The 27,915-nt window shown below is 49.5% G+C and overlaps 1 protein-coding gene across 25 annotated transcripts in view; it reads left to right on the top strand.

The window, feature by feature from the left end:
* Window positions 1-27,915, top strand: part of LOC120947682 (innexin shaking-B) — a 66,396-nt gene that overhangs the window by 21,932 nt on the left and 16,549 nt on the right. For 8 of the 25 annotated variants that reach the window (XM_040363230.2, XM_040363223.2, XM_040363231.2 and 5 more), the window contains exons 2-5: window positions 168-3,177; window positions 8,009-8,174; window positions 8,383-8,516; window positions 8,603-8,792. In XM_040363230.2, the coding sequence (XP_040219164.1) occupies window positions 2,930-3,177; window positions 8,009-8,174; window positions 8,383-8,516; window positions 8,603-8,792 (738 nt within the window). In that variant the 5' untranslated portion in view covers window positions 168-2,929. The other 17 variants (XM_049607078.1, XM_040363229.2, XM_040363226.2 and 14 more) reach the window with 14 other exon arrangements.

Raw genomic sequence — 27,915 nt, 5'->3', positions numbered from 1 at the left:
GGTCGGGTTAATTCTATCACTTTGTCGGGACGACCGAACCGGACCACCTTCCACAGGGTCTGCCGGGTCCTAGGGCAATGTCGCTCGTTACTTATTTATCGTATCTCTTTCTCTTTTCTGCTTTGTTTTTCTCTCCCAACACCGCCTAATCTAATTCCCATCAGCAGAACAGGGGCCCCTGGAATGGAATGACGCGCTGGATCGTACACTAGTGTAACCCGAGACAGCCCGGAGTGCAGATAAGTGTTTGCCACGCCACAGAGAGAGTGAGAGATAACCATCAGCAGGCCGAAGTGAAATAGACAAGATTCAATTAATAGGTCCGACGAGAACGAAAACGAAACTGAACATTGCGCGAGCATCCCAGGTATCCAGGTTGCCCATTGTTCCGTCAACGAACCCGCGCGATATGTTACAGCAACGGTGGATCTAGTGCAAAAAACCCGTCGAACGTCAAGTGAAGCCTTTTCGCAGGACAGGCCAGACTGTACAGACAGACCGACAGACGGACAGGTTGTGACGGTTTACACAGCAACGACGCCACAACGCAAAACGGTCCCTGAAGCGCGCTTTCCGTCAGGCCCGGCTAAACGATATGCGCTGCGAGGGAAACGATGGCTATCACCGATCGGCGGCAGCAGCAGCAGCAGCATCATTGCATCCATCGGGCTGAGCAGTGCTCGGGCAGTTCGCGTCCGTCCGGGAACGAGCGACAGCAGTCGACGGGTGTCAGTGCTTCGACGACGACGACATCGACGAGGCAGCAGTAGCAGCAACAGCCCTGCTGTCAGTCAGTCAGTCAGCCAGTCCGTGATCGGTGTGATAGTGTGCAGGTCCTGCAGGCCAGTGTTTTCGGTGAGTGGTAATTAGTGAGCGAGCCTGTGAGACACTGCCAACGGTGCGCGAGAGTTCGAGAAGAGTGAGCCCCTGTGCAAGTGAGTGAGCAAAGCAAAGTGAGCGAGCCCGAGTGAGAACGGTTACACATACTGGAGGAAAACCCCGGGAAATGGTGGCTGGCGACCACTGGCCGGAACGGAAAGCAATCGTCGTTCTTCCTAAGCAGCAGTGTGTGACACGAGTGTGACGAGGTGCAGGCAATAATACTAGCGAGTGAGTGGTGTGAGAGCGCAGAACGGGGAATAAAGGCTCCACAATGGTGTCAGTGCTTTGGCCGCTGCCAGGGCAACACAACGTTACGCGGTGCCGAGTGAGCGTGCGGCACTACGGGCGCGTGCAGTAAATAGTGCCACCCAGGGGGACCACCGAAAAGGGTTAAGTGAAAGCTCGCCGAATGGTGCCGAAAAAGAAACAGCAGCAGCAGAAGCAGCAGCACCAGTGGGCCCAGTGCACTAATGAGGACGACGATTCCCGCGAGGACGGTTCGAACCGTTTTACTACTGCAACGACGCTCGGCTACGGTGCAAAAGCATGGGGTGACGCTTCGCTCTAACCGTATCGAACTATTGTTATTATTGGTGCGTTGATGTCGTTACGGACATTTTGTTCTGTTTTCTCTATACGTTTTCGTGCGGTGCGGTGTTTGGGCAGAGAGCAGCGTAGTGGTGACACACGCACGCAGTGTGTGTGAGTGTGTGTGTGTGCACGTGTGTGTAGGCTTCGGTGTGTTGTGCTTTTCGGTGTGTAGTGTGTCGTACCCGGCAGAGGAAGGATGTGCTGTGTCGTCAGCGTACAGTAGCAGTAGCTCCGTGGTGCTGATTTCTCCTCTCGTCCACAGTGGTGGAGAGTGTTGTGCTTCTCAGCACACACACACACAATCCCAGCAAGCATATCGACAGAGCAACACAACGGTCAGTGGTATCGGCAGCCCTGTGCGTAACGCTGCACGTAACGCTAGCTCGTAACGCTGCGGATCTAGTACAATTGGTACGACTTAGTAGTGTGTGGTAGATGGTTCGCGTGCAGAAATAGCAACCGTTTGTTTATTTCTATAGCAATATTACAACGCATCCATTGGCCAATGATTGGCCGCACTGTAACGGGCAAGTGCTGCGGGTGTATTGGTGTCGAGCAATCGAGCAATCGGACGGACGACGAGCACGTCGAGTGTATATTGCCATAGTGATCTTCGACCTGCTCGATAAGCGAATGCCATCACTCCAGATCGCCACCAGGCCACCAGGGCTTAATTAACGTGTACTAAAAATATACCCTCACACACAACTACCCATACATACATACATACAAAAACAGCAGGCCCGAATCTTCCTTCCCGGATCAGTTCGGTTCAGTGTGAGTGACCCCAATAGAATCCCCAAACTCCCAGCGGTTATTAACTCTCGAGCAGAGGAAAGCAGGGGATCAGTGGGTATATATATATATACACGAGGTGAGGTCTGCTCTCTCTCCCCCCGCCCTTTCGAGTCGGCCGAACAGGAAAAAAAACTCAAACTCACTCAAATCGCTTTTCGAGCGGAACGAATAGCAAAGCCATACAGACGAGCAAAAACCTGACGAGGAAAACGAACTTGCCGTTTTGCAGTGTGGTGTCCCAGTGTGTCCTGTGAGTGTGCAGTGTGACGGTGTTTTGCTTTCCCGTTCCCGTTGGTTCCGAGTGTTTCCGACTTTTTAGTTTCGTTTTTTTTTCTTCTGTTTTTGCGTTCCATTTCCTTTCCATCCGTTTCCGGCCGACCCCCCCCCCCCCCCACAAAGTTGTGTGACGTGATTTTGAACTGCTACAGCATGGACTACGCTCCGGCGGCCGCGTCCCTACGGCGGTGCTAACGATGGCAGGCTATGCAGGCCGGGCTGGGCCGCAACAGCGACGCGAACTCGCCAATTACTGCAGCGGCATGAGCAGCAGTGTCGCCAGCACCGGAAGTAGCTCTAGCAGCAGCGGCCAGTGCGCCGTAATGTGCCGCGGCACCGTGCAATGATGTGGCAAGGCGTACGAGCATTTTCGGTCACATAAATGTTCAGTGATTGTGATAATCGTAAGAGTTTTAAATCATTTCGGAGTGCCTCGTTAGTGAGCTCATTACTCGACACCGGCGGATCGCAAAAGATACACCCGCTGGATCCCAGTATCACGCTTGAGTTCGAATCAACCGATGCTCCTGGCCGCGGGAGCATTCATGATTCCTCCAAACTGCTACACATGGGCAGAGCTAGTTCCAGCCGAAGCTCGATTGATTCCCGGAGAGGACTACAACACAAGAGGTTGGTATTGAGCTCCCCCACTCCCTCCCCCCTTTGCTAGGCTGCTAGCTCTTCATCCTTCATCCATAATCATCTCACGCCCCTCGTGCTCCGGCCCGGCCCTTGGCCTCTCAAGGCGCTAATTAAAAATCAATTTAAAAAGCCCCCATGTAACACAACATAATCAGCAGCAGGCAAGCATCAGCAGCAGCAGCAACAGCAACAGCAGCAGCTTTAACACCAGCAACAGCAGAGACAGCAGTGGGAGTTGTTGGTGTTCATAAAAGCAAAGATACTGGTGCTTTCATCGCATCAACTCCTTCCTCGCAGCTGAAGAATTTGGGAGTTTGGGTACGGCTGGAAACGCTTCCACTAGTCCCGGGGTTGTAGTGTTGTACGATGTTTTCCGCGTTAAGCCCGCATTACAACGTCCCCGTCCGACGCTCTCGCCGTAATTACGGCTGCCAATGGACTTACCTGGTGGTACTCCTAATGACCACCACCCCAGCTCCGGGATCATAGAGACGAACGCTAACGCCTAGCGTTGGTTGATTGATTATGATGTTTCTACCGAGCTCGTCCCTTGCTCGTGGTGCAAGGTACCAGTGCCGAATCTCTCCCGTCCTTTCAAGCAGCAGCAGCGAATAGAGCAGCCGTTTCTTCTCGCCCTGTTTCCCATCCCATCAGGCACAGGCCGGGTGCGCCTTAGCTTTAATATCTCTTAGCAGCTTCCTTACCATCCGGTGTCGTAAGGACTTCCGACGTGCGGGCGTACACTAGGCTCTTTACATTTTGCGCCACATTCCTTCCCTTCCCCCGTTTCCTCGTGGGTCTATCTCTGGCACTATTTTCGGTAGGCGGAAAAGCTTTAATTCATCTTCATTAACACCTCTTTGTGAGTGTTATCACATCGCTTTTCCTTTCGCGAACGACCGCTGGTGGCGTGGCGATTTGTTGTTGCTGCTGTTGTTGCCCTAATGGACGGCCAAACCTAGGGCCGCACATACCACGACCACGCGCGACTTGATGGCGATGGCCAGCCAGGACGATGATGGCAACAAGTTAGGCAGCTAGCGGTGCTAATACTTAATTTACTCTGCAGATTATGATTTCATACATTTTCTTCGCATTTAACCAGTTTGGCGAGTCGTCCAAGCCCGTTCTTGGGACAGCTTTTCTGTGGGGAGAGACAAAAAAACGACGGGAAAGTTTTCGGAAACATCGCTAGAGGCAGTCATTGCTGCTCTGCAATGAATGTAATTATGAGTGATTTTAACCTTTGCTCTTGATGAATCACTCATCACTTTTGGATGTAAGGACATGGGAGGAAAGTCATGAATGAAGGTTCATAACGTTCTTCTTTAAATTGCACTTCTCACTTAAGATTGACACTGGAGAGACAGGCCTAAAGAACCGAGTGTGAGTGTGATTTGCCAATTTGATAGGAAATATTACTGTCAACAGAATGTCAATTCATCTAGGAAGCAGGACTTATGACAATGTTTGGAGTTGTTTCAACAACTTGCGTCGATTTTGTACCTTAAGCTGGAAAAGCCGTGCATTCTTGCAGTTCCATCGGGCTGACATTAGTAGAGTAGATGCATCGATTTTTCCCCCCAATGCGCTAGCAACAAACAACCAACCAAACAACTATATCATACATTAAACTCAATAGCCCTTTGAATGAAGTTACGAACAACAAATATTATCAAAACAAAACCCCAAACCAAACCAAAGAACCCCGAGCAGTATGTGTAACCCATTACAACTAATCGTATATTCCCTCTTCAGGAAAGGCACAAACCGAATCTAGCATGCGTATTTTGACAAACACTGGTCCCCAAAACTACTACACAGATTCACACAAAGTGCTAACAAAACTTACGGCCTTTTAAGATACAGTTAGGTTTATCCAGCAACAGGGGTGAGTTGTTACTCTCTTTACTTAGACGATCAGTTTTTTCTTTGAATTTCATTTTCTTTTCCCTTTTTGGTACTTTCTTCGTTTTTATTCCATTCTACAATCTACCGTTGCCCATACTAGCCTTTACTTTCCTATACTATAAATACTACGTAAAAAAGCCATCTTTTCATATTCGATTACTATTGATACACTTAAGTACCTTTTTTTCTCTCGTAGAAGTACGCTGCCCAAAACATTCCTCGCTACGATTGTTTTTCCATAGATTTGATTTTTTTATTCTTAATTTATGTACTTTACTTCATCCTCACTTTCATTCTCACTTTCGCCTCATTTTTTGCATTAGAAGTATACTTTGTACTATCCAAAATTCAATTTTACCATACTTCATTCCTCTTTTAACATCTCTTTTCTCGACAATTTCCTCAGTTTCACAGTTGCAAGTGAAACAGTAGAGTTTTGGTTTTTGCATGCGTATCCTTTGAATCATAATAGGGGTTTTTAATTCTGATCTTTTCATACGTAATGATTTGTTCATCCTCTAAGTAACTTCTCACTACTTTCTGCGACCATTTTAAATCTACTCCACTAAAGTATGTAGGTTTTTGAACTGATTTCTCTTGTATCTTTAGTTTGTTAAACCGTTTTTCGTACTTTGAACTTCTTTTGAACTATTTATTTTCTTTCTCCAATTATAACCTCCTCATAATTTCATTCGTATTACATTCGTTATCTTCTACTACCGATCCAGCTCCGGCGCTTTGTTAGTAAAGAGAGCAAATAGTTTAGCTACCCTTTTTGTACTTCCTTTTATTTCCTTTTCAACAAATTCAATACTCGTAATACTCGTAAATTTGATTCATTTGCCATACTTTTGCTCCCTCTCATTCAGCTGTAGACAATTTTATTCCTCCCCTCCCGCTTTTCTGAAAAGTCAGATGAAAACTGCACACACCAAGTTCGCAGTGCCAAATTTCACGACAGAGTGACAGATTTACAGGCCCGCAACATTATTAGTGCATAGAAAGAGTTGCTTTTAAACGTTTCGCTTTGCCCTTTTGCTAAGATGAGATGGATTGAAATATTCTCTCTGTCTGAATAGTTTGGTAAATTGGGATGAAAATCTGTGTTCCACAAAATCATACGACACTGGTAGCAAACCCATTCGGCATTAAATCCATACAGTACTCCAAATTGCGATAGTAAACAGGATTCAATGGAACAGTTTTATGGCTCTATTGTTTCTCGAGCTTTAGTTACATTCTTTTAACAAGCACACAAAACAATTTCTATAAAATACTGCTTACTGGAGTGCTAACCAAAGGGTAGCTGCAATTGTACATAATACGTGGGAAAAAGTAACACAATACTTAATCAAAACCCCTTGCATTACTACCTACTCGATCTTAAATTGTTTAAATTGTGAATAGGTGCTTCATGAAACATGTTTAATATTGGCACACAAAAAACGGGAACACATAACCCACACACACACACACGCATACACACATACGCGACGAACTATACCGGCTGCCCTACAGAGACAATCAGAACGGGCATTTCATTAGATCGAGATGAGATGCGATTGGCGATAGTATAGGTAAAAATGGCCGAACGACTCACCTCATCCACCTCATCGGACGGCAGAGCAGAGGAAAAATCAAATTCACCTTCGCTCGGAGGCAAATTGCACCTGGTTTGCCGGGATTGGCAAGCAAGACTGAATAAATATACAAACCAACTCAAAACACCATTCGGACGAGCGCGAATGCAGGACAGGGCGCATACGCATCGCTTCATAAACCTCCAGCGGCCTTTTGGGTAGAGGCCACCTAAACGCTTCTATAACAGCAAACTCTCGCAACCCCCCTGCCCTCCACCTAACCAAACCAAATATCCGTCACACTTTGCGCATTAGTCATCATCACAGGGGAAAAGCGCTAAGCGCAACAAAACGAACACAATCACGAATCAGAAACCTGAATTTTACGCCATTGCTCTCCCCTCTTGTTCTTGTTGCGCAGTACGTTCGTTTTCCCGTTTTTACTTTTTACTTATCTTCTACAGCTTCTAGTTTTCGCTGCCTCCAACACCATTCTCACCACTACTTTACAAACCTCTATTACCTTGTTCAACCTGGTTCGATAGATTGATGCACAGTTTTACCGTTTTTATCCCCCCCCAAAACGCTTCAGTAAACGAAAACGAGCAAAACCAGCCATATAAGAATACAAAAGTATACATATTCTCACTAAAAATAAGACACTCACACAAGTAATCGCACTATAAATGTCAATCACTGCTGAAAGGGAGTTTCTTCTGTAAGCATAAGAGGTCATATGACAACATTGGGATGTAAAAAAGATAAAAATAATTATCAAATTAACTATCTTACAGTGACATCCATATACAACAATATTCGGCATTACGCTCGAAACTCCCTCTCAAAACATGTATATCTATCTGCTGCCAACGTGGTACACGCTTTCTACACACTCTTACCTCGCAATATCTGGCGAACAAAAACGCTACACAGATCTTGGTCAAAATCTTGCAACACAAACACTACTACTACAGCAACAACAACAACAACCAAAAGAAACTCCGACCAACAACGCTATATTTCTCGCACATTCAATTTTCAGTAGCTTTTAAGTAGCGCGAAATAGTAAAAATCGAACAGTTTAAATAAATTAAAAAAAAACCTCACACAGCTTTCCCCACATATTCTTGCCCTTTTATGAGCGAAATTCTAATCCACCCGCCACAAGAGGTTGGTGTGGTGTGACGGTCGCAATCCGAGAGACTGCCTCAAACTGCCAACGAACCGGAGAACATTTTTTATTAATCCATCTTTTCCGATTTTTTTTCTTTCTCTCTCTCTCTCTTTCTCTCTGTGTCTCTTACCTGCACAATGTCCGATTCCGGCAGATCATTTTCAAAGAAAGTCAAAACAAATCTAGCTGAAGGAGTGCCATCCTATTTTAGAAAGAACCAGGGGGGGCCAACTCAGAGAGCCCCCATAAATTCACCTTCTAGTAGTAATATGGAGTTTTTAAGAGGCGTTTATGCATTTATGCAAGTGAGTAGGTCATCGGTAAGTATCACGCTGCGGGATGTAATTGTAAACTAACAACCATTTTCTAAGTGTCATTTACTTAGCACAGAAGTAAAAATAGTATATAGCGCGTGTATAGTGTGACTGTGAGGCAAAATGGTGACTTACGTGTGAAAATGAGCCTCGAGTGTGGCTCAGGCGGTTAACGCAACCACTAATCATTCTTTCTTTCCAATCATGCCACCAGGTAAACCATGTAAAGACAGATTCTTCAATTTTTCGACTACACACCAATGCAACGGTTATCCTCTTGGTAACGTTCTCGATCGCAGTTACAACAAGACAGTACGTCGGAAACCCAATAGACTGTGTACACACTCGGTAAGGCACGGGAGAGAGTGGGCTCGTTTGTGAGGTAATCCCACCATTACGTTAACGTACATCCTACCCCTTTTGCCTTCCCGCAGAGATATTCCAGAGGACGTCTTGAACACCTACTGCTGGATACACTCAACCTACACTGTGGTGGATGCATTTATGAAAAAGCAAGGCCAGGAAGTACCGTTTCCTGGGGTCGACAATTCACAACGAAGCGGCGCACTAACGATACGACACACTAAATACTACCAATGGGTAGCATTTACGCTGTTTTTTCAGGTAAGTCGGATCGTGTCGGGTCGTGGGATGAAAGCTTTTTGCCCCCCACACCATTTGGCCACCCATCTCACACAGTCCCATCGTCTTCTACACCCCCGTTCATCACCGAATGTGTTGTGTTGTTGGGTTCGTTCTATTTTCTTTGTGTCGTTGTGTCGTGTACCTTTTTGCTGTCACACACCTCTGCTGCTGTTTGATTTCGAACAATATGTACTGCACTCTCGCACACACACACACGCACACAGCAGGAGAAACAGCAAACGACAGCATCCGCGGTACTGCATCGCTCTGACTGGTGCTTCTCGATAGTTTTGGTGTGGGTTTGAGATTTTTTTTGTGTTTTTTTCCATTACTCGGAAGGTCCGGATGTCCATCCAGTCGCACACCTACGGACCAACGGACCTGTCGAGAGAGTGTGTGTGTGTGTCGTGCTCTTATGTGTGTGTGTGTGTTTTCTTTATCTCGATGTCATATGCACTTGCCAAACACGTGTGTGAGTGTGTGTACCATTGAGCCGATGAGTGTTAATTGTTGTGCTTGAAGCATCTCTCCTTCTCTCTCTCTCTCTCTTTCTGAGAGTGTTTGTCGTGTTTTAATTGCAACGTTTTTACTCCCACAACTACTGGCCAATTTCACCGCTCCTCATACCCAAGTGTTCCACACGCTCCAGGAAGGTTCCGGTGTGTCCTTGCACAGCCAATTCTGTGAACATTCGCCCCACCAAACGCCGTAGCGAACGGTGGTGGTGGTGGTACAATTGCAAGACGATGAAGCATCCTCACCTTTCATCATACACGGTGTGTTTTTGTGACCCCGTTTTTTTCACCTCCTCACTCCCTTCCTTCAGTCCCTTCCAATTGAAATATTTTCCATTTTGCGTCGTCCGCCTTTGAGTCCCAATTCCGATGGCCGATTGTTCTGAGATGTCAACTGCATTGCGCCGAGTTTTCCGGATTCCCAACCAGCCCGGCGCAACTATCCCGACCGACCGAGTGCTGGCTCAAGGATGTGCTCGTCCTCGAGGACACTGTGTGTGTGTGTGTGTGTTGTCCCCACAATTGCATCGCATACAGCAACCCGAGGAAGCGCGGAGGCATCACCGACGACAAGCGACGAGTCATCTTGAATGGGGCCGAAGGATTACTTTAGACATTTCCAGTGATTGTCTTCGTTCGTTCGAACCAGGATGACTCTTGTAGTTTCCACTTGAACGCTGATCGTCGCACAAGGACAATCGTCAAATGCGCTTCCTGTGCTTTAGTTGTTGTGGCGGTCGGGGTGCGCTTCCTCTTCCAATGCCGCGTGTCGTAGCGCCCGCTGCCCGAACACGTTCACTAGCCGCCACCTCGAGTGGCGCTCAAGAATCGTTCCTTGGAGGGTTTCGGTCGTTGAAACAGATGCTATCGTTTTAAACTTCAGCCTTTGGGGGTGGGAGGCGTTTGATTGAATGTGATGTTTGCTAACTGTATTACCATTCCAAGTGGCAGCAACGAGCCACGCGTGCCACACGTGGACAGAAAAAACGGCAATCATGAATTACAAATGCTTTAAATACACCTCGAACTACCGGTGAAGTCGATTAAATGGGTACACATTTTTCATCATTATACGCCGCCCGGTTGCGTGTCTGCTAATTTGTGACCCTTTGCCAGCGGCTCTGATCCGGAACGCCGAGATTTAGCATCTAATCTTGCAATCATAAACACTTGTCACACGAAACAATTAAATACACGCAACCCGAACAACCTCCCCCCCCCCCCAAAAAGGAAAAACGGGGAGAAGCAAATTAAAATTTACCGCAACCGCAGCAGCAGCAGCAGCAGCAGCGGGATTCCCCCGTGCGTCACGTGACGTGGTTCGTTTTGTAAGTCACGATTTGTGCTAATTTGATCGTTCCGTTGACAAAATCAGCGGCACTTTTATTGCCGGGCTTCATTAGGGCGCGGGGCAGTCGGGTGGCGGAAACTGCGCGCACACGCAACCAAACCCAGAAGGCACACAAGTGCACGCGTTGCAGTAGCGGTAGGTGGGGGGGGGGGGGAGGAAGGAGCCGTTCGACGCCATGCCGTCGCTTCCCATTTCCACTCACCCCCCCTTGCCCCCCTCTCGCTATCCTTAAAGCCATTGAAAAATTCATCATCCCGCAGTCGCAACCGGCAGTAGTGGTTGCGTAGTGTGTAGCGCAAACTGGCTGCGTACGTTTTGACGTGCTTTGGCCGGGCACGACGCTAATGCCGGTAGTGTCCCCCTCTTCTCCTTCTTCTTCGACCGTCAGGGGGCACGCCAGCTGGGTACAGCAAAGAAAGAGTGCAAACAAAAGCAACTAACTCCCCGTGGGTAGAGGGATACGCAGCGGGTTTACACAGTACATTCCTTGTCAAACACATCAGAGACGCGGCGTACGCGGCAAAGAGTGAGCAGATGGCAGTCGTCCCCATCCCAACCAACCATGTGTGTGTGACGTAATCATTTTCCAATAGCCCCGAATTCCCCCGGAACGGCGCGAGAAGGGGGGGGGGGGAGGAGAAAAGCGGTGAAATGCTGATTTTCCCCCTGTTCATTTTAAAGCAATCAGCATCCATTTATAACGTCATCATCATCATCGTTCGATACACGCGCGCACTTTCGCGTTGCGCGAGTACAGCGCGAGTGTGTGTGTGTGTGTGTGTGTGTGTGTGTGTGTGGAAGTGATTCTTCGCCCGTTTTGTTTCCTTTTCTTTTCTTTCTTTCCTTTCTCTCTGCCGCAGCAGATCCGCAGCGGGGTTGGGGTTGCTTTCACTGTTGATGCCAGCGGAAGATACGATGGCGGCTCGAACATACACTCACACACACTCACCGCGCATTTTGAAATACGCAACTCATGTACCCGCATCTGCCTACGGGTACGTACAAACCGGTGCGATACATTAAACTCTTTCCAAATCGCTTTTTCGGCGGTCCGAGGGGGGGGGGAAGAAAAATATCGCAAAATAAACACCCAGCTCTGCTCAGCAACCAGCTGACAGATGGGTGGCCGCCGGGTGCGCCCTCTCGCGTCAAACCGGGGAAGCTGGGCCGATTTTTTAAATCCAAACTTGAACACTAGGATCGCGTACGTTGTGTTGTGCGTGAAAGCGTCCACACAACTTCACACTCTTCTCCTCCTTTCGCTCCTGTGCCGCAAGGGAATTGTAAACGCATCGCGATTGCAGTTTTGCTGCAGTCCCAAAAGAACAATGACCGTTGCAGAGTGTTGCAGAGAACAAAAAAACTCCCCAAAGGACAGCAAGGTCGATAATGAGCAGTGAAAAGCTTGACCCAGCCACGATGACAAAGCTCCCATGTGCCGTCAAGGTGCGGAAAGGAAAGACACACCAAAACAGCGGGCAAGAAGATAATGGAGCAAAAACCACATCGGACCACCGGTATGGACCGTGCATCACACCGGGTTTGCGATAAGATTCGCCCTTCCCCGACCTGTTTTCCACGGTGTTATGCCTTTTTTTGCAGATCCTCGATGGATTACTGGCCACAAAGTTGCGTACACTGCGTACACAGTTGGACGTATTGTATAGCCATCAGCAACAATACACACAAAAAAAACACGCATATTGGTTGATTTTTGATAGTGAAAGTGCAGCTTTCGTCAAACCCTTCATCCCTCCCATGATCGTAAGCGCGGAAATCGATCACCCCAGGATGATGTAAAACACATACTGAGGCGGTGGAAAACCTCCCCTTTTTATAACCGCATGTACATACGTGCATGTATACAATCAGGGGCCCATCATGCTGCTTCTTCTTCTTCTTCTTCCTGGGAAACTGATTTTCCGAGAAAACGGGAGAGCAGTGCCTGTGTGTATGTGAGTAAGCGGAACAGTAGTCTTTTAGTACTACCGGGCACGTCCACACCGAGCGCACAATGATTGAGGATGCATTGGTAATACAAACGCGCTAAGAATTAGCCATGAGCACCAACCACGGGGAAGCCCTATGGGATGCCAGGGGGAAACGCATGAAAGAGATGGATTGAGTTACTGAAAATGTGTTTCCTTTTTTTCTTTTCCTTTTTTTGGCACAAAAGGATGTTTTTCTCTTGCTTTTCTTACTCGCTGACCAAGAGAAAGAGTGAAAGATGCAACCCGTCTCATGACAACAACAAAAAGTCGCACACACACACACACGCACATGATGCTGCTGCGTGGTGCTGAGAATGAGATGGAAAATTAAAAATATCGCCAGTATACGCACAATCCGCGTCATCGGGAAACATGGAAGCGAACCCGAGGGTATAGAGAGAGAGAGAAGGCGTTTGCGGAAACGAGGAATACGGAGGGAACTGTCTATGTCTGTGTGTATGTATGTGTGTCTGTGGGAAAGAAAACCCCTTTTTCCTCCCTGTTTTAGTGTGGTCGCGAACTGGCCATCCCATGCTCTCTCTCTCTCTCTCTCTCTCTTTCTCTCTTTCTCTCTCTTGCTGTCCCAATTTCCCCCTCCATCCATCTCAGTAACTTTCCTCCCCTTCAGTGGACGCGCACACCAGTCGCCACCAGAGTGGCCAGAGCAAAGAGCACGCCATGTGCAACACAACGCACACATTACGTATTTATAAACATTTGAAAATCTTCAACAACCAGCACAGACACACACACACACATACGCGTTCACACACATGGGACGAAAAGCATTTGGCCGTATGTGTATGTGTGTGCGTACGCGATGCTGAGTGCTGTAAAACCACCGCTGGTGGTGGTGGTGCTAGTGGTGGTTGGCCTGCGGCGGAGGCCAGCGCTTGGCCAGATTGGCCATGGGCCACGCCATTGCCGCCGCGGCCAAGAGAGATATTTATGTTTAGAGCAGCGAGTGCGTTACTAGTGTGAGCCGAGGCGTCGAGACGCGAACAACGCCGCGTGTTCGGGTCCGGTTTTAGTGAGACCGCGTGAGATACGGCGCGCGCCTGGGTCGCGGGCTGCGTACGTCCCGAACTCCGTCACCCACCCCCCGTGCCGTTCCGTTCCGTCCGGTTGCGTGTGTGCCCCCGGGGGTGTACGAATTCATCCCCGTCGTCCGACGTGTGCGTACCGTTAGTGCGTTAGTGTTTCAAACAATTAATTCCACCACCACATCCCGGGTACCACAACGGGCGTTAGAAAGCATCCCCCCCATTCCCTTAACGTCTCATGGTTTTCCCTCGAGATTTCCCCCCCCCCTCCTCACCCAAACATCAAGGTGGTCAGTGAATCGTGCCGGCCTATTTCCCCGTGCTCAAATCGAAAGAAAGAAAGAATGAAAAAATACAAACGAGCGGGGGAAAACTCTAAAAGGTCGAGAGCGGGAACTGTGTACGACGGACAGCACGGATCGTGATCTGGTTGAGGCGAATTTGATGCTAAAAAATAAAACACTGGCCTACTACGCTGGCTGGCTGATGCTGATCGCGTCGCGATGGTGTGCGCTAAGAATCAACCGTTGCCATAAGCATATAGTGCACGCGCAGTGGCTTGGGCCGAGACGGCGAGGGGTGCAGCAGATACATAAAAATGCGAGCGTGTGTGCGAGCTCGGCTCGGCTCGGCCCAGTGGCCCCGCGGCCGCCCAATGTCTTGGCCCGTGTGATCCCGTGTGGTAATGATGAATATTTTTAATTACCCAACCCCTCCATCGATCCGCGTCGATCGAACGGGAAACCCGAATGTCCAGACGGCCCCAGATACCCGCCCCCGGCCTGTGTAAAGCGAAACCTGCGAGATCGTTTTTGATGAAAGTTAGTTCCCCTCGAACTCGAACTTTGGGGGTGCCAATGATGATGGTGCTGATGAAGCCAGAGGTGTGATGAGGGCATTCTGTGCCGCGTGAGCACACCACCGAACCATTAATCAAAAGCCGGGAAATGTGTTATTTGTTTTCTCCGAACGCAACAAACAACAAGCTGGCCTGAGGAGTTGGAGTGTGGAAAAATGTGCTGCACTAATTGAGACTGTCAGCCCCGTGTCAGGTGGAGGGCGAGATGGCCGACGACCTTTTTCTGCATTGTGCCAGTGGCCAATTGATGGTGGTGCTCTGCAATTGCGAAAACAAAACAGAGGACGAGCTGACGTCTACGGAGCGCAGCGTCACTGTCACATTTGATTATCGGGACATTTGAGGACCGGGGGAGGGAGTGGTTGCACGCGTTGCAGCCTGCACGTGAAGGACGTCGCGTTGTGAAATCGAGTGAATGCCGGCGAAATCGAAATGAAGAAGAAAGCCGCGATGGGGTGACTAACGCGGGCCAATCTCTCCCGGCTCCCCGGATAGATAGAGCTTGCATCGGACGCAGAGCAACGTGACGCTGACTGACTCACGGCACCTGCCAGTGACACACACACACACACCGATGACGCTGTTTCGCGCAAGCAACAACGAACGGGGTGTAATCAGGCACTGCCGAACCGATATTTTCGCTCAAAAGCAGAGCGCGATCCAGGAACACGTCAGGAAACAAGCACAAGCAGCCGGACGTGTGCCGGAAGCGATGTGCCTTGACAGTCCCGGAGGCTGGAGACGGGCGGCCCCAGTCTTCGGTTTCGTATCCGTTTCGAAGAAATTGAATTAACCTTGCCTCGGATTCGGAGCGCTTTGCAGTGATGCAGTGATAAACAAAAAAAGGGGGTTGGGTAGGTGTGGTGGTGATAGTAACAACGGGTTCGAGTGCGTCACGTCGGCACGTCACGAGTCACCCGCTGTGTGAGACGCGCAAGATCCGGAAGTTGCTAACACCGGGGGAGGGGGGGGGGGAGGCAGAATTACTGCAGTTGATGGGCTGGAAATCGAATTGATCGATCGGCAATCGAATCCTTTCGTCTTTCTGTACACCTCTCTCTAACTCTCTCGGTGTTGCTAAGGAAGATCTTCATTATTTCGTTGCTGTTCCTTCTTCAACGCCCGCCGGTGTGTGACGTGTGATGTAGTAGTAGTTCAATTTCATCATTATTTGCCGACGACTAAACGGGGGACTCCCTATTAGCAGTTTGGCAGCGTCGCGTCACTTGTCACCCAAGACGATCCCAAGAGACCCGACAGCAGAGGAAAAAAGCAACACCGATCGTGTCCCATCGGGAGGAAAACAAAAAACACGGTGCGAGGGGAGCAACTCATTAACGACGAGTTTTGCCGTCAGTCACCGCAGACACACCAGCGGTCAGCAGCGTCTCAGTTGATGGCTGATGATGGTCCGATCCACTGCTCGGGGCTGGTTAGCTGATATATTTTTACTCTTTCTAACGCACACACTGCCCCGCGGCTTCGAGCTCGTGGACGCAGCCAGTGGGGCTAGGGACAGGGAGCTCTCTTCCCCTCTATTTGCCCGTCCAGAGGGAGCGGCAAGGGAAGGCGAAACAGCATTATTCAGCACGTATATATATAAATACTGGCCAATTTATGTGTGCACCTCACGGCACGGCACGGCGAACCTCGAACCCGGTCCGAGTCGACTGCTCGGGGCATAAAGATTTATACCTCGTACATGTGTGTATCATATGGCTCTCCCCTTTCGCTTCGTTTCCCTTCCTTTGCAACCGACACTGTCCGACCCTTTTCCTCCCCTTTCAAGCGCAGCGTGCGGAAAAACTTCTTCATTGCCGCGGCAGCAAAATATGTGAACTGTGTTCGGCTGCGTGCGTGCGTGCGTGCGTGCGTGCGAGCGAGCGCATGTCTGTGTGTGTATGGTTTTTCACTCCGCGCACATTTTACTCCGCGGTCGTCGTGATCATCGTGTACGTTTCGCCTGATCGTGCGTATCGTACGTTTCGTGCTTAACGGGCGCTGCGGTTTATTCAGGTTTTTCGCTCTCCCTGTTTTTCCCTTTTTGTTCTTCGACTTTTCCCCCAGCAGATGCAGTGTGTTTGTGTTTTGTGTGTGTGCGTGCGCGCGTGTATCGAATATGAGCAATCCAATCGAAAGGAAAAATTGCTTCATTACACACTACACGTGTTTCGAGGTGTGTGGACGTCGATGTTAAATAATGAGTACGATGCAGCTCCCTTTCTTCGCTCTCTCTCTCTCTCTTTCTTTCTACCTTTTGCTGGTTGGTATCATGGGAGTTGGGTGTTGGGGATTTATTAAAACGATGCACACGCTCACGTTGGAAAGGATGCAGGTAGCAACACCCGAATGTTGTGAGTCCGTCACCTAAATCATTCCGATCACACAAATTTAAGCCAAACCCCCAAGCCCGTTCCCGTTTAGTGCACGAGGTGTTGACTGGTTTGATGGGCTGGGTGGGCAATAATGGGAGAGTTATGTTTATGGTTCGCGCCAGCAGGGGAGGTTAGCGATCATTCTCCTGCCCTGCGATCGCACAAGTTTGCCGTTTTCCAGCCCTTGATCATCGATGTTAAAGTGCCAATACCGTGGTGCGTTTACATCATTTTCAATCGTTCCATTTTCTATAACGCCGTCTTTGGTACCGTGTTTGTAACGCGTCGCTTCAATGAATCCCTTGGTTGGCTTCTGGTTTGGAGTTTGGAGCGGTAAAGCAACGGACGGATGTTAATGTTACATCGGAGGTAACAACACAAGAAGCAACACCATAGTGACAGTGACGTTTTGGCGAGCGCGCCCTGTGTGTGTGTGTGCCGTTCAAGTATTCCAAACATATCGCCCGGAACTGGTGGAGAACATCGATCTGCCATCGATGAATCGATCGCTTCAAGAGCTCGAGCGTTTGATGTTTTCCGCAAAAGACCCATCCACACACACACACACGCGGGCACACCTTCTACACGGATCGCTTCACTTCCGCGATCTCGCGATCTTGCGGCTCGACATGCGCGGCCGCGCCTCAACAGCATAACAAATGGCCGGTGGTGGCCCGAATATTAACCAGCTTGAGAGAAGAAAAAAAAAACATTCCATCTTATGAGGGTTTTGGGGAGGTTTTTCTTTCCGTCTTTCGTCCCCCCCCCCCCCCATTCCGCCTTTACTTTGTGTGCTTTGCTCGAGATGACCGACGCTGCGCGGGAAGGTTGGAATGAAATGTGTCGAAAAGAGTTGGCAATGTATACACGGGCCCATTAAATCAAACACTGGAACAGGCGGGAACGTTTTGCTCGCCATTGTGCCTGGGGTGGGCCACCGGTAGCGACCATGTGTGTGTGTGTGTGCGTGTAGTTGCCTTTCCTGCACCGGCACAGAGGCGGCCGCCCGCGTTTGGAATGTTTGTGTTTTGACGATGGCGACCCGGGCCCGCTGTCGAAGTGCGTTGTTGGCAGCTCGCGTGCTAAATGGCGGCCATTTTTCATAGTGGCGGCCCTTTCCTTCCCCCCCCCCGCTCCACGGCTGTTACATTGTGTGTGCGCGGTCTAACCTTGGCAGAAATGGAAAACAATGCCGGCAGTTGCAAACGGCTCGCTCCAACAACCTCACCACCACCACCACCACCACCAGCGCCAAACCGGAACGCATGCTGCGCATTGCCCAACCGACAATCGATCATAGCCGCGCGAGGATCATTTGCGGGCATTTGCACGTTAAGCACGAACCGGGATCGTTTAATGGTTTAAGGTGTGTCTGTGTTTCCGCGTGTGTGTGTATGGATGGGTGGCTTAATGGCCATCGACCTGTTACAGACCGATGATGACGAATTGTTGGTAGATCGCTCACGATCGCTTCGCCGTATCCTTGCGCTGGTGTCCGGAGGAGGGGAAAATTAGCCATTTTCCTAAACAATTTCCACTTGCAATAAACACGGAAGGGGGTCTTCTTCTCTATGTATTGGATGCCCAATCCTTCCCGGCCTACTATTTCTTCACCATTTTGTACATCACCCCATCGTTCGATCGCTCACCGCCCGTCAGCTTTATTTTGTGTGTGTTTTTTATTGTTTCTTCTTCTCTCTGCTGCCTTCACTCACCATGCTAGCCGCCGAAAGTACATTATTTGCAAATGACACTTTTGCTTATTGTATCTATTTTCACCATTCACATCCACTCACAAAAACACGCGCTCTCACTCATGCATACGACAATTGTTGGCAAGCAACTTGAACTAAACGGTTGTGTTTCACTTTTCACGTTTCATTGTGCCACTTTGTTTTTTTTTGTGTGTTTGTGCTCTTATTCTCTTTCTCTCTCTTAATGTATGTGCAAATTTTTCCTTCTTCTTTATTGTGTGTGTGTTTTTCGCATTAATTTTCCATTACCCATTCGTGCCTAAATCATTCATTCTGATCTCGCTCTTTCCTTCCCCAAAATATTCGGCCCAAAAAAAACATACATAGGAAGGATTCCCAACAGTCACCAAAGACAAAGATGGGTGAGGAAAAGCCGATCCCGATCTCTTACCCATCGGTATGCCCCATATGTGCTTTAGCGCGTGCTTTTGCTTACACTCAAGGTACCGTCCGAGACTCTCTTTTACTACCCCTTCTTTTTTTTTCCTCCTTCCTCCTCCCTATTCTTAACCGTCACTTTCATCGTGTGTCTTCTTCGGCAAAAGCGCGTCATTGTCATCGAAAACTGTTTCTCAAAGTGCTTGTGCTGCTGCCATTGTGCCCTGAACTGTACGCTTCCGTCATTATATTCCTAGAACGAATTACAATTTCCTGTCCCGTAGGTTCGCTCTCTTCATCCGTCTTGCACACTCCCTTTCCCAAGGCAACAGCAATGTTTGATTCAATTCGCAAAACATTATCGAATCTGCGCTCGTTATCAGATTTCATTTCCCCTCCCATAGACACGGCCGGTGCCGTCAATGTCACTGCCTGTGTGCGTTAAAGACCTACCGAAAAAAAGCAAAAAATACACAGGAGGAAGACAAAAATAATAGTGTATTCATTGCAGATCATTGGTGTGTGATGTGTTTTCCGATTTTGTAAGGAGCGCTCGGAGCTTGGCCAAGGCAAGTGTAATGCCATAGCGTATGTGTGTGCGCAGTGCAAATTGTTCTGGCAGGCTCGGCAATCTCGGCACAAGTGACACGGCGCTAATCTAAACACAAAACGATTGCGGGGAAAAGAAACAACACAAGAGCTCTTGCTCCGTTTGCAAAGTTTCGGCCAAACATTCGCTTCCCCCTTTGTTGGCTGTGCGCTCCACAGCATGCACGATACAAAAGAGCACATTAATATCAGAAACGTGATTATTGTAGTAAATCCTCCGTGGGAATTGGGCGGCATTTGAAATACTGGCGCCCTCGGAATGGCCCTGCTGCGCTGCGCTGCCACGCTATCCGGATTCCGGTCGACGGCCACCGGAGAAAAACCCCCCTTTTGCGCGTACGGGGTTTTCTCTCTTTGAATCCGCTCCGAACACGTGTGTTGTCCCCCCCCCCCCCCCCCCCAAGTGGGTTTGTTTTACTTTTCCAACACGGTTCAATAAGTGGCCCTTCTTACTTCTTCATCTTATTTACCTCTTGCTCCTCCTTCTTCTGCTGCTGCTGCTTTCATCATGCAGATGATTGGAATAATCATTCTCTCGATTGGTGGTGCGCGAGCTGAAATGTGGGTCCCACCGCGGTGGACCAAATATGAATTGTGGCAGCACCGAGACCACCGAAGCACTAAAACACTGTGAATAAGACACACACATACACACACAGAGAGAGATAGAGAGCGAGCGCAGAAATGCAATTGGAAAGCCATATCGAACCGCCTAGCGAAATGCTGGCGAAACAAACGGATTCGGGTCGAGCCCTCGATCCGACGAGACTAAACCCACCGGGGGGTGTCTTGTTACTTTCTTTCCCAGCAGCAAGGGGGAAGAGGAAGGGAAGGCCCATATGTCTTGAAGACGCGCATATGTGTGTGAGTGTTTGTTCGGTACGAGTATACACGGGCAAAACGAGTGCACGGCCACGTCGCTCGCCTTGTCTCCTGTAGCGAGATGCGGCCATGCGCAAGGTAAGGAGGCAATGGGGCGCAGGGTGAGGCTGGCAAGAGTGGAGACCGCTCGTCTTTGCCAGCCGATTCGGGGTACGATTCGAAGACGAGTTTCCAATCAGTCACAGGCCGCCGTCGGCAGCGGAAGCCAGCCAGTAGAGCCAAAGTAAACGGTAGTAGCGTGCTGTTGCTGTGTAGTAAGTGTGCGTGTGTGCAGCGCCGTCGGTAGCGAACCGGTATGCCCGCGAAACACGAACCCCCTTTCCACCCGACAGCCAGACGGGACGAGTAAACACGAGGGGCGGGAAAAATAGGGAAGAAGGAAGCGGGGAAGGATTATTTTCATAGGCAAAATTTATCTGTCCCGTCTAACGATCGCGAGCGATCGAATTTACTATTTTGCGTGTGTTCGTGTGAGTTTGTTAGTTTGATTGTGTTGGGAATGCTTTGTAGTGTGTAGCGTGTTACTTGGCACCTTGCGGGCCTTGCCTAAAAAGCATCGATTGCTTCTGCCAAAAAGATCACGACCGTGTGGCCAGTTCCCCGCAAAACCCGATGCTCCCCATCACGGCGTCACAGGCTGTACGCTGAACGAGAGACAGAGAGAGAAAGTCTCGTGTTAGTGTCTCATTTGTCTCGTTTTTGGTTCTTTACATCTTCGCAAGGTGCAGACGGGATCGAAGCAAGCTTCCAGCCCTTTTTTGTAGCCCCGTAATAGCAGTGCCACGTGTTGTTTGGGAAAAGCGTCCCATTAGCGGTAGCGAGCGCAGTAGTAGTTTAGTGCCACCGTGTAGAAACCGTGCTTCCGATCGAAAGTGTTGTTCGTAGTGCCAAAAACCCGCTGGACGTGAGGACGCGTAACGTATTGTTTTGCCAACGGAAAGATCAACCGCCACATGGAAGTAACGGACTGCGGAAGGAACGACGGTGCCTTAGCAACAGTAGCTGCCAATGACGACACTTCCGTGGCGAGACGCGTGTGCTCCGACGCGCCCAAGCGCCGATCCTCTGCTCGTTCGCTGGCGAGTGCTCAAAGCGGGCAACAATAATGGTGGTGACCTGCGGTGCCACTAGAACATTGGGCCGAACGAGTTTTCCGTACCACTGTCACCGCTGCCATACCGCTGCCCGTTGCCATTTGATGGACAAACTGTCGCTGCTACAGTCGGGCACTACAGTCGACACCGTGCAGCAACTGCAGCAACTCCCCAGTGCCACACGACAAGCGGACGGATCGTGGCAGAAGGTGGCCAACGAGATCGCAACCGTGAAGAAACATTACCGCTGCTGCCGCTGAGGCACTGAAGGCGCAAACGGGGTCCAAACAACGTTTACAACATATCACACTTTCTTAAGCTGGTAGCATTTAAGCATGCCTCCGCGCGGCCGCCACATTTGTGCCTAAAGCGTGTGGGGGAGTTTTTCTCGAGATACGTGCGTGTGTGTGTCTGTGTGTGAGTGTGAGTGCGAGTGTGTGTAGTGTCCCTTCGTTTGTGTTCGTTTCGATGCGTCCCGTGTTAGCGACAGTAGCAGTAGAATCGACCGAAACGCCGGCGAAAGTTCCAGCCTAGTCACTGCCACCCTAACCCCCCACCCCTCCCAAACACACCCCAACATTGCCACAGCATAGGCAGGAAAGATGTTGGATATCTTCCGTGGCCTGAAGAGTCTCGTCAAGATCAGCCATGTAAATACCGACTCGCCCGTGTTCCGCCTGCACTACTCGATCACCGTGATCATACTGATGTCGTTCTCGCTGATCGTCACCACGCGCCAATACGTCGGCAACCCGATCGACTGTGTGCACACGAAGGACATACCGGCGGACGTGCTCAATACGTACTGCTGGATCCACTCGACCTTCGCCCTCAAGAGCCTGTTCCTGAAGGAGGTCGGCAAGGATGTGCCGTACCCGGGCGTCGGCAACTCGGCCGAGGCTACCGCGGCGGACAAGAAAATTTACAAATACTATCAGTGGGTCTGTTTCTGTCTCTTCTTCCAGGTGAGTGGTTGCGGGTGGATGGGGGAAGGTGTCCCCCCTCCCCGTGCGTGTGTGTGTGCCGTTTGCGTGTGTGTGTGTTTTTACGTGTGCGTGTTCAATGTGTTGTTACCATGTCACTCTCTTGTTTAAATATACTCCACGACGATACGGCGAAGCGACGTTTCAGCTCAGCAGTTTTCAGCAGCTTTGCAGCAGGCCGCTGCTCTCGCACAGTGTTGTTTTGGCTTGCCTGTCACACATCGTCGTAATGCGGCGCGTAAAGCGCCGGGACATTATTAGCGCCGTGTCGCAGGAGTTCTCCTCTGCTTTATGGGTCGTTTGATCGGGTAATTGAAGTGTACGACATCGAAAAAACAACTGTTCAAATATTTAACGCCGATTGAGTCTCAAACGAATGGGTGGCATTGGGGGGAGGCTTCACCCCCTTCTGCACCAATCGCCCGCGCGCTCCCCCTCTGCTGTCTCAAGATTGGATTCTCCCTGGGGAGGTCTTTCCACCCCCTCTTAACAACACGTTGATGAATTGGCTAACCATTATTTCAAACGCTGCTCCGTCTCAATCACTTCCGTGTAATCTCATGTACTCATGTGCTTGTCTCGCCCACTCACACACACACACACACATACACAAACACACATTGGTACGCACATAAACGGTACGGGAATTCTTCGACTGTGTTCTGTGTTTCGTTTGCGCTAGAAATGTCGCAATTACCACGTCGTCAAATGGCAGGCAATAAACTTCTGCCCGGCTGCCTGCTGCCATCGCCTTCGCTACATCCCCCCTCCCACACGCGTCCTTGAAAACGCACTCTTGCTACTGCTTGCTTGTCTGCTTCTCCCGCTCCCAGGGCTTCTCCCCCGCTCATCGGCTGCCAACTGCCATTTGTTGTTTGTAATATTTTCGTTGTGTTCGGAATGCCGCTCCACACGCGGACAGTCCGACACAGAGAGAGAGAGAGAGAGAGAGAGAGAGAGAGAGAGAGAGAGAGAGAGCAGTCCGAGCAGTTGAAGCAGCAGCAGCCGAGTCGGCGTAACAGCAATTTTAATTGGCTTTGGCTTCGATCTGAGTACATCCTGGGATGAAGTCGACATCCGTACTGTCTCACCCCAACCCCTCCCCCCGCCAGATCCTCTCTTTCCCCGTGTCTGCAGACGAACCTGTCAGACAGAAGCTGAGATGCCCAAAGCATGCGCTACCGCACCGTAAAGACGAAATTAGTGCACTTGTTTATGAGTGTGTGTGTGTGTTTGAGCATGTTGGTGAGGGAGAAAGAGGCCTTGAGAGATTTGTAGAAAAAGAAGAAAAGAAAACCCTTTTTGCATTGTGTTGCAAGACATGCGATTCCGAGTATCCTGCTCGCTAAATCAATCCGCCCACAAACGATTATTTTCCAACAATTCCCGATGAATCACGCCACAATTTGGTTGAAAAGTAGTATGATTCAACCATTTTCCCCCATAAATACCGATCGGAACGTTCTATCGAGCTTAAAATCCTGCAAAATCCCACGGCCATATCCGTGCCACGGTTAGTGCCCTCGCCGTGGCAGTCGAAAGTCAACTCGAAAGCAGCACACCGACGACGACAGTGTCGTCGCACACTCGGTGTGTTGTGATGTATATTTATTTACCTTATCACTTTTAAAAGCACGTAAATCTCGACTAAAGTGTCGGTACACTCTACTCCCCCTCTCTTTTGCTGCCCTTTCTCCCGCCCGAAACCCAAACGGCTGCTTCTTATTAGCATTCCGCGGCACCAACTGACTGACTTTAGGATTACGATCCCCGATTTCAATGCGTGCCCGATTGCAGTGCGATTTCAAAATGTACGGGGAGGAGGGAAAGGGGGTGTTTTAAATAAATATCATTCAAAGAGACGCCACCGTCCTGTCACGGCCCCCTGCCAGCCCATTTAGAGCATGTTTCGAGCATGAAATGGAGGCGCCTGGTCGTTGTCGACGCACGGGCACGGTTTTTTTTCTGTTGTTTGTTGGGTTCGTTCCTTTCGCTCGCTCGCTTTTTTATTATATCTATATTACTTCCTGACCCGCAGTGGATTCAGCGCAACTCCCCACGGGGTATCTCCCGCCCGGCCGCACTCGATCAGCCCTCTTATCTGTTTCCCTTCATCTGTCTCCCTCCCCCCTCCAAAAACCCGCCATCAAAACAACAAAAGTGCACAAGTGTGTACACTGTTTTGAATTTATTGTCGAATATAAATTTGAGAAGCGATTCATTTTTCGCGGCAGTAGAAGCAGCAGCACCACCAACACCTCTACCAGCAGGGACGACACACAGTGCTGTAAATCTACCCAATGTGCGTCTCGTTTTTGTTCTTTTTTTTTACTAAACATCCGCGCCATCAGCAGCATTTGACGTTTTGTTTGGTCTAAAGGGAGCCCATTCTACTTCCCGCTCCTCTTGCTCCTTTTGCTCACCCACAGAGACATCCCGCTGGTGTGGCATTCTTTCATTGGGGGGAGGGTTGATCACCCCCTCCCTTCCCCTTGCCCCATGGGAGGCAGACCTGTTTATTGTTGTGCGCTTACAGTGTTTAACTTTGTTCGATCGTTTTAAATCTGACTTAAATCTGAACTCGATAGAACTTTGTCGCGGCAATGCCAGGCTAATGATGAACCATCATTTGTTCACTGTGGGCCCCTCTCTCCCGGGTGTGGTGTGAATTTCTTTTCGTGACATTTTGTTGCTAAAGCGAGAGCAAGTGATATTGAATTCGGCCCGCCACCAGTACCCAGCGTTCGGTGGGGGAGCACTTGTCCGCGTGTTGGTATTTGCCCTCACCCTCACTAAGCTCCGCTGCCTGGGGTCCTCATCTCCTCTTTTTTCTGGGTGGGGTAAGTGACCAGGAATGAATAACAATGCCTGTACACGGGCACTGAACGCACGCGGCGTGTGTGTGCGTTGTTTATTGTTTGCAAAGGGATGTCCGAACGTATATATTCATCGATAATTTATCGCGTTTCGCGATTGCCCCAATCCGTGTGTGTGCGTGTGTGTAGTGTTGTTGTATGGGCCCGTTCCATTTATAGAGAGAGAGAGAGAGAGCTGGCACGTTGTCTTGTGTTTGAGGGAAACGTTGCAAATGAAATTTATTACTACCAAATACCTTCTAAAGTACATAAAATTAACGTTTCATTCAATTCCCCTTGCATGATCTGTGCGTACCGTATCGCTCTGTGTAGCTTTGCCCTCTCTCTCTCTCTCTCTCATATCCCCCTCCCCCTTGAAAACATCCCATTGTTTATATGGTGCCCAGAGGTGGGACAAAAAATAGCTATGACATCACAGTGCTCGGCATGAGCCATTATGCCCGCCGCTAGCTACCCGCGGCCAAGCTCGGCCAAGCATGACGGACAAATGGCTAGTCCGCGAACTAAAGCAACCAAAAAAAAAGTTAAATAAAACCCACCCCACCCCACACTCCCTCAGCAGCTGCACCCACCACCACCACCACCTGAGCACGGCAGGGTTGTGCAAAACGGCGGTGACCAATTTAAAACCATTTCACTCCTATCGTTTCGTCTCCCGGCGGCAGCACTGGTGGCGGCAGCTCCGAAAGCGCGGGGTTTTGAATTTATTTTGCATGAAATCGACTCCAATTTTAATTTTATTTCTTGCAACCTTTCTCTCCTTTCTCTCCTTTTTCTATTTCGACCGTGTGTGTGTGTGTGTGTTTGCCCCGTTGTCTGTCGCTTGCCTTCCCCTGGTCCTTTCAAATTTGTGAGTCAAAAGTCAACCTCCCGGGGTAGGGTAGGCACACAAATGAACACACAGACAGACACAAACAAGAAAAAAAGAGGACACAAAGCGGTTGCAATTGAAATGATTCACCTCAATTGTCCCCGGCGAGAAAGTGAATCGTTCGAAGCACCACCACTACCACTACCATCATCACCACGAATGCACCAGATGTGACCGAATTTTAGAGGCAATCTTGGTCGGTCAAACAAGTCGCCGCAGGAGTAAGGAGAAACAGAGAAAGACAGAGAGAGAGGGAGAGAGAGAGAGAGAGCCCGACTCGGTTGCAAAATAAAGCAAAATTTGTTGGCTCACCCAGGCACGGCAGCGGAGAAGAAAGGAGGAAAAACAGGCCAATGAAAGCAATGCTCCCAATAAGCGGTCTAGCGATCCTTTGTGTGATTGTGTGTGTGTGTGTGTGTAGAGTGTGGTGTTGGGGAGAAAAACGGGAAAATTTCTATGTGGCCGGATAAAGGATTATGCTTTGCGCCTCCTTTCCTTTCTGCCACCACCGCGTGCACAGCGTGCTTTTTCCCGGTCGCTTCGTGTTTTTGTTGATCGTGCATATCTATCATCGTTTGTCGATAACAATAGCCTCCTTCTCCCCACTACACACACACACACACACAGCAGGAGGACACGTTGCACTGTGTGCACTGCAGTGGTACATGGTACGCCACACACAAACAGGCACACTCGTGTACGGGAGGATGGGTTGCACACGTACGAAAGTCCACTCAATCACACCGCATCCTTTCCCTCTCTTGTGTGTGCTCTCTTTCTCTCTCGCTCTCTCTCTCTCTCTCTCCCGTTGCAGTGGGCAGCATGCTGTGTGCAGCTACTGTAATGAGACAATACGATGCGCAATGATAACTTTGTTAAATAGCTTTTTATCATGTTAACTTGGCCTCCCCGCTGCCAGCACAGCGCGGCAACTGCTGCTGCTTTCCCACCATCATCGACCTACATTACTCGATCAAGGGCGACATGGGGCGATAAGAAAGGCGGGATGGGAATGCGAAGAAAAGGAAGAAGAAATGCACGGAATCGGCACACAGAGGACAAAGGGCGGTTCTACCAAAGGCCACTGTGTATGTCTGTGTATGTCTGTGTGTGTGTGCATGCTCAATCAAAAGTTATTGATGGTCAATAATGCCGAAAAAAAAAAAGAAGTTGTACACCGTGGCCGCAAAACCGCCAAAAGTTTGCGGTTGGCCTGTTTAACTTTTAGCTCATTCCCATCGCTCCAACAAGAAAAGGGCTCCAACAAAAAGGGCACAGGGAGCTGTATTTTAAAATTAGGGGCTTTTGTGGAAAGGTCGATTAAAGTGCATCGATTCCATTAGCCATTCCATTGATGGGGCAAATTTAATTTTGACTTTCGGCGAGCGAGCAAAACTCAACCCCACACAATACCAACCCCTCGGGTGAGATTAAAAGTAAGTAAGCACACAACGCGTTTGTTGACGCAATACCTATGTGTGTGTGTGTCTGTCCCGGACGTAAATGTCTCACGCACGACGA

Source organism: Anopheles coluzzii, chromosome 2 (genome assembly GCF_943734685.1).
Source record: "Anopheles coluzzii chromosome 2, AcolN3, whole genome shotgun sequence".
Classification (NCBI taxonomy): domain Eukaryota; kingdom Metazoa; phylum Arthropoda; class Insecta; order Diptera; family Culicidae; genus Anopheles; species Anopheles coluzzii.
This window is presented reverse-complemented; position numbering and strand designations above follow the sequence as displayed.